Source organism: Peromyscus eremicus, chromosome 6 (assembly GCF_949786415.1).
Source record: "Peromyscus eremicus chromosome 6, PerEre_H2_v1, whole genome shotgun sequence".
Classification (NCBI taxonomy): domain Eukaryota; kingdom Metazoa; phylum Chordata; class Mammalia; order Rodentia; family Cricetidae; genus Peromyscus; species Peromyscus eremicus.
Genome location: NC_081421.1, coordinates 8,410,569 through 8,417,882, shown reverse-complemented (window position 1 = coordinate 8,417,882; position 7,314 = coordinate 8,410,569). Strand labels below are relative to the sequence as shown.

The following is a 7,314-nucleotide window of genomic DNA, read 5'->3' as shown; positions in this document are numbered from 1 at the left end:
AGGTATTTGAAACATTCATTTACAAGTATGAAAATATTAATGGTAATAAATACAAGACACAAGGTGGAACTCTGGCAACAAAAAAAGAAGCTATTGAAATAGTAAAATAAAGAATAGTGTGTATTTTTCATATACCATGTTGAACCTGCCAGATGCTGACAAAATACTTAAGTCTTTGGATAATATAGAAACATGCATTTACCTATAGTTACAATGAAATGTAATTGTTATGAAATTTATGTAAGGAATTTGGAAAATGGATCAAAATAACATTTAAATTGATTTTAAATCATTAATTAGAGTTTGTTTTAGAAAATAATTGGGAAGAATTTCAGTACTAGTGGGGAAGAATGTTCCTCATCAAGATATTTTGGCAGAAGACAAAACGAAGAGGAAAACCAGTGCAGCACCATATACACTTATCAAGAACTTAGTCATCATGGCAATCTCATTGGCTAAAGTTAAAACCACCAAATAATACGTAAATAACTTTTTGAGTATGTTGAATTTTATCATCCCACAACATCAAATCAAAAAGAGTAAATTCAAACAAAATTGTTCATGTTACCTTTTCAAAATCATCTTTTATTATGTGCATAAAATGTTAGGGACAATAAGCAGTGAATTTTTGCAGAATGTGTTTCTGCAATAGTTTTATTACTTTTATTCTTTTATTACTTTTTATTCTCAATTTTTTTCCTCATTCAGAATAGAAAATGTGCAAAGAATATAAATATATATATATATATGTGATTTATAAAAACAAAATGAGATTTTTCTCATTCATAAAATATTGTCAATGGAAAATATGTACTATTAACATATGAAGTAAAAGGTTGTAATAAATGATAATAAGAAATGACTAAATATCCAAAACACAAAAAGAACAAAAAAATCAAGAAAGAAAAGTGAAAAACAAAAGACAACAGTGAAAACAGAGCTTTTCACAACTTTGGTATGAGTGGATAACATTTTTAAGGTACTGAGTAAATTCCAAATAAATAAGTCTTACCTTTTATTTCAAATGGTTTTGAGGTAGTATAAAGGGAAAGCTAATATTACAATTCCTTTGTAAAAACGTCTAAAAATGAGCTAAGTAATGTTGATGGACAGAAGAGAGAGGTCATATGGGATGGGCATCTAAATAAAACACATGCTAAAAACAAAGTGACATAACTTCACTTGGTCAGAATACCAACCAAGGCCCAAGGAAAACCCACAAGCTAACAGAGCCCTCACAGTCTAATAAAGAGAGAGGAAGTTTATAAAATAAGGCACTTATTTTCTGAACTCTGGGATAGATTAATATAACAGGATTTTTTTTTAAAGATTGACTTTCTTTGGAGTTTCTGAATTGCATAGATATGACTTTCCTAGCATAAGCATCTAATGAAAACCTAAAAATGCATCACAATGAACTGCAGGGTGTGATGGGATTCAAGATAAAATTATATGTCCATCAACTGAAGAGATACAGGTTTATAACATGAGGAAATATAAAAAGTAAATCATTACTATATAAGTACAATTAAATAGTAAGAAAACAAACACTCAGATTACAGACACAGAAAATGTAACCAAAAAATGAGAAATTTCCTCTACCACCATCTTGATGTAGACTATTGGAAAAGCAAAACTCCAGGACATGTGTATGCATGTATATATGTATGTATGTATGTATGTATATTACAACTATTGCTTGGTACTAAAAACGTTAATTCAAAAGTGAAATTTGGTATTTCACCGATTGCTGTCTAGCAATTTCTAAATTTTTGAGTTGCCAAAAAAAAAAAAGAAAGAAAGAAGGAAAGAAAAATACTTCCATGAAAAATGTAAAAATTCCTCTTAGTAAAAAATAAATTATCATTAAATTTGTTTGGTGCACCTTTTCATAGGAGAAACTAAAGCTCGCAACGTTATTAAAACAAAAGACTAAAATATGCAATAAATACAAGCATTTGCTTCATTTGGTTCAAAATATAATAAAAATGTAACCAATTAAACAGTTGTGAATATTAGAAAATAAGAAAAAATATATGCATTTTTTTAAAATTTGAGGATGCACCCTGCAAAACAAACCAAGCTTCTAACACACATTTGCTTTTTCATACACACACACAAGAAATGTTTTTGTACACAAAATTCATTGAGCAGCCATCAAGTTTTGACGCTTACCCTTACAGCACCCTTCAGGGGGAGAGCAGTATTGCTCTAGCTGCTACTGAGATTGGCGAGGTAGGATCGTTCTTCTTCAGTGCTTCTGGCCCAGTGCAATGTTGAGGGGTTTGGAGCCCAGGACGCGGCCATTCATCTCAGCCATTGCTTTAGCAGCTGCCTCGGGAGAGAAAAAGCAGATCAAGCCAAACCCTTTGCTTTGCCCTGCCTCCTGCATCACCTTAACTCGGCAAATGGACCCAAAGCAAGAAAATTCCTTGCGCAGTGTTTCATCATCGATGGTTTCATCCAGGTTCTTAATGTAGAGCTTCGCCGCATGACGTGCACGGATTCTTTCCTTTTTCATCTGTTCAAACATTTCCTTCAACTCAGCCTGGCGTTCTACCTTCTTCTGAGCTCTGCCTACAAAAATTGTCTGCCCGTTTATATCCTGTCCATTCATTTCTTCAACTGCATTTCTGGCAGCCTCGTGGCTATAAAAGCTTACAAACCCGAAGCCTTTGGACTTCCCGTTGGCATCTTTCATCACCTTGACGCTCAAAGTTTGGCCGTATTTGCTGAAAACTTCCTTGAGCCCCTCATCGTCCATATCATCCCCAAAGTTTTTGATGTACACGTTAGTGAATTCGCTGGGTTTGCTTCTGAGCTCAGCCTCACGATCCTGACGGCTTTTGAATCTGGCCACAAACACTGCGCAGTCCCTCAACTGCTTCCCATTCATCTCCTCGATGGCCCTGTCTGCAGCACTCTGGTCCTGGTAGTGCACGAAGCCATAGCCCTTGGAGCCTTCCTCGTCACTCATCACCTTGGAGGACAGGATCTTTCCAAACGGAGAGAAGTTTTCATACAAGGTTTTGTTATCAATGGATTTGTCCAGATTCTTGATAAACACATTCCCGATTCCCGATTTCCTCAGGTATGCATCCCGTTGAGACCACATGAGACGGATGGATTTGCCTTTGATCAAGTCAAAGTTCATGGTGTCTAGGGCCTTCTGCGCATCGTCCAGCTGGAGGAAGTTGACATAGGCATAGCCCAGTGAACGCCCGGAAACCAGGTCCTTGCAGATGCGGATGGACAACACTGGTCCCACTGTGTTGAACTTTCTGAATAACACATCCTCAGTGACATCTTCGTGGAGGTCACCCACATACAGAGAAGCTGCACGGTACTTGGCTTCCACACTCATGTTTTCTTGTTTTGTTTTGTTTGCTTATTTTTGTTTTGTTTTCTTTTGTTTTACTCCAACACTACAAGCCTGTTCCCAGAAGCTACCAAGAATGTATACTTCAAGTACGTAAGCCGGATCACAGCTCAGGGCCTGTTCATTCCCAGTGGCCTCTGATGACCACTTAGAAGTCCAGCTGCAGGGCAAGTTGCATTTCCCCCAAGCCTGGCAACAACCTCATCAACAAAAAAGTCAGAACCAATGTCCTTTCCTGGTAGTTGGCAATCTGCTTTCAATTCTCAGTCGCGAACTTTCCTTTCCTTCCAACTCAGAAACAACTTACATGTGGCTGGCCAAGAGAGGCCCTCCATCTGCGTCCACCCCAGCAGCTGGTGGCTGCTTTCCGAGTACAGACAGGCCTTGTTCTTCTGGGTTAGACTTCTAGCCAAGCCTGGAGCGAGCAAGGCCGCGTGCAGCTCAGGCCCAGATTTGGAGGCCCCGTCCAGCTCAGGGTGCCGAACTCAACTCGCTGGAGACACGACTGTGCGCGCTCGCCTGGGCCCCGTCCCTGGCCACCCACCCCGCACCCTGGTGGCTCGCACCCTGGTGGCTCGCGGCTCCCGGGAGGAACCTGGCTGAAGACTGGGGCTCACCAGCTTGTGGAGAGCAGGCGGCGGGAACCCGGAACTAGCTGTCTATCACTGTTTGCTCTTACACACTTCGGGGGGCTGTGTTCCTCCCCCGCCCCTCTCGCTCGCTCCCCACCCTCCGTCTCTGGGCTCAGGGCAGGAGGCGGTGTCATGGGTGGAGAAAGCGGCCGGGGGTGTGGCCGGGCAACCCACCACCGAGCTGCTCCTCCTAGTCTGTTTAGTCTAAGCCAGCCTTCCCAAACAAGGATCAGGGTCCCGCAACTCCTGGAGACACCCCGCGATGGCCTTGATGAAGTTCTACACGCTCACCTAGTTCAACAAAGTTGTGCAGAATCTCTGCATGTCCCATTCACACAGAACTCCGAGACACACTTGCCTCTCTTGTAAGGCCCACTTTTAAAATGTTTTCTTTTTTAGACGACAGATTATAAATGCTCTCTGCAAACAGAACTTTTCCCTTTTCCCTGCATCTCTTCTGAGAGTCTAGGTGTCTTTTTTCAGACAGTTACACTGTCTCACGTTCTCCTAGCTGATTAAAACAGACTGCATTCCAGGATAGTATGCCATCTGCATTTTATTTTTAGAGATTTACGGTAATGAATGATTTACCGGATGTCCACTATGCGTTGAATACCTCAGCTGTGTGGAATAGATGAGGGAGTTACTGAAGCCGTCTTGAGATAGTGGCACTTAACTAAAAGTGTGCAGCAGCTGTTAAATAAATTAATAGATTTGGAAATGGTGACACAGTATCAAGAATGTAACAGGTTTCATGTAATGGTGGCTTCACTTCTTCTAATATTAAATAAAATGTATTTGGATTCCTGGCAAACCTTACGACTTGAATCACGATGCCCTTAAAAATCAAAATTACTGACCTGAGGAAGTGACTGTGTAGATCAGTTTACAAAAGCAACAACAAATGTAGTGCATTGAAAACCTTAATCAACATAGACATTGCCTAAAAAACATGGTTAAAAGCAAATTCTGACTCAATCACTGAGACGGATAGGAGACTCTACACTTCTAACTAATGAGACACAGAAAGTCTGTTGTCTGATTTACATGTTGGGTAGAAGGATTTGCATCTAATGAGTCCAGAATTAATGGGGTGTTTTCTTATGAAACCAGAAAAACTAATATATATCTCTCCTGGGAAAGAAAATGACATTGTCTCAAAAGTCATTGTTAATATATATTAAAACGTGCTCTGATTTTCACTATAAAATACAAATTACTCTTAGCCTATTTAAAATTAATTATGTGGGAGACCAGAATACACCATCCAATATGTGATGGGCTATTGAAGAACAACTATGAATGAACAATACAATGAAAGCTGTCTGCTCTCAAATTACTTATTTAAAAGAAGAACATAGATTTTCTATGACAAAATCTCTGGTCTCCTGTCTACTAAAGAGCTCGAAGTCAATCATTGAAACAACTTGAGAATCTTAGGAGGATGGGAATGGTACCAGAAAAATCTTCATTATTAAGGAGCTTATTTAGCCTAGTGTCTTGCTTTGCAAATCTTCTGTACCTAAAGACTCTGACACCTTCTACATTTGCCTTTCCAGTTCTGCAAAAAACATTGTGCTGTAAGCTGGAATTTAAAACCATTCCTGTGAAATCTCCTCATCAGTGGTCTCTCCTACTAGAAAATGAATCAATAATAAATGTGCACTTGTTTTTCTCCTGTGCATCTACTTCTTTTTCATGGGTTTGTTCTAACCAAGAGTCCATGAAGTGCAAAAAATATTGCTTCCACTGTAGTTATGGAATTATGATTACTTACAAACAAATGTTGTTTGACATTATTTGTTTCAGGTTGTTTTGTTATGTGTTGCTCCTTCTTAGAGATTTGTTTGTAAAAACGGATGAGATCCCCCCCCCCCGAAAAAAAAAAAAGATTTGTTCTAGACTGTAATCTACAAAAGGGAGGAAACACATGGCATATTAGATACTATTACAGATTTGTGTAATATGACATCATGTACTTTTAAACTTGAGACAATGTCAATATAACCAATAGTATAAGAATCATTTCAAAGAAAAAGTCTAGGTATGTAATCCCTAGATTACATACCTAGAATCTGAAGTCTGCTTCAAGAATTTTTACTTGTTAGGAGTATGCCTAAGACTACATTGGCTTTTTTACAACACAAATTCGCACATGCACCATAATGAAATATTTAAAGAAATCATGTTTTTCACTAAGTATTAGTGCACTTTTGTTTTTCACTCAGCATTTTGTGAAACACGAGGAAGAGCTTTGAAATCTTGCACTTAGTACCATATTCTCATAGTCAAGTACATATAACTGTTACAAACTGACACTGGAAGTGGTGACATACTCCTATCATCCCAGAACCCATGATGTTGAGGCAGGAAGATTAAGAGTTCAAGATTAGCCTTAGTTAAATAATGAGTTTGAGTCCAACCTGGGATAGAAGAAGAAGAAGAAGAAGAAGAAGAGGAGGAGGAGGAGGAGGAGGAGGAGGAGGAGGAGGAGAAAAGAAAAGAAAGAAAAGAAAAGAAAAGAAAAGAAAAGAAAAGAAAAGAAAAGAAAAGAAAAGAAAAGAGGGAAGGAAGGAAGGACACCAGGAGAACTCAGCCCCCAAAATCAACTAGGGACCCACAGAGAACTGAAGTGGCAATCATGGAGCCTGCATGGGTCTGTGCTAGGTCCTCTGCATATACCTTGTGGTTGTGCAGCTTGGTATTTTGTGAGACTCCCAACAGTGGAAGTGGGGGTGTCTCTGACTCTTTTGTCTGCTTATAGGACCCTTTCCCTCCTACTGGGTTGCCTCACCCAGCCTTGATATGAGGGTTTGTTCCTAGTTGTATTGTACCTTGTTATGCCACTTTCAGATGTTTTCCCTGTGAGGCCTGTTATTTTCTGAAGTGAAACAGGAGGAGTGGATCTAGGGGAGAGTGAAGTTCAGGAGCGGTCCTGGGAGGAGTGAAAGGAGAGGAAACCGTGGTTGGGACATACTGTATAAGAGAATAATAAATAACAAAGGAAGAAAAGAAAATGATCCTTATTGGTTAAATCACCAATTTAAATCTCTGTTAAATATCTGTGCCCTTTCATTAAGCTGGGCACATGTTTTCACAAAGTACTTATGGACACCAGTGAGTCTCACTTCTATTTAGTTATGCAGCTTTCATCTTTTGTTAGTTGTGTTCTTAATCAAGAGTGTAGCATTTACAATTGCCCTCTCTATCATTTCCTGTTTTTCACCTTCTTAGTATTATTGCACAGGTTTGATCTTGTGTTCATTTTTTTTGCCTTCTAGTCTAACTCACATTTAGCAACAG

At 39.2% G+C, this 7,314-nt stretch overlaps 1 protein-coding gene across 1 annotated transcript; it reads right to left on the bottom strand.

The window, feature by feature from the left end:
- Positions 1-1,883: 1,883 nt before the first annotated feature.
- On the bottom strand, positions 1,884-3,364 carry Pabpc4l (poly(A) binding protein cytoplasmic 4 like). The gene has a single exon (XM_059264670.1). It carries the CDS (start codon positions 3,362-3,364, stop codon positions 2,252-2,254), a length of 1,113 nt encoding a protein of 370 aa, XP_059120653.1. The 3' UTR covers positions 1,884-2,251.
- Between the last annotated feature and the right edge of the window lie 3,950 nt (positions 3,365-7,314).

Coding starts and splice junctions, on each gene's coding strand:
- Pabpc4l (XM_059264670.1), bottom strand. CDS start 3,364: ATGAGTGTGGAAGCCAAGTACCGTGCAGCTTCTCTGTATGTGGGTGAC.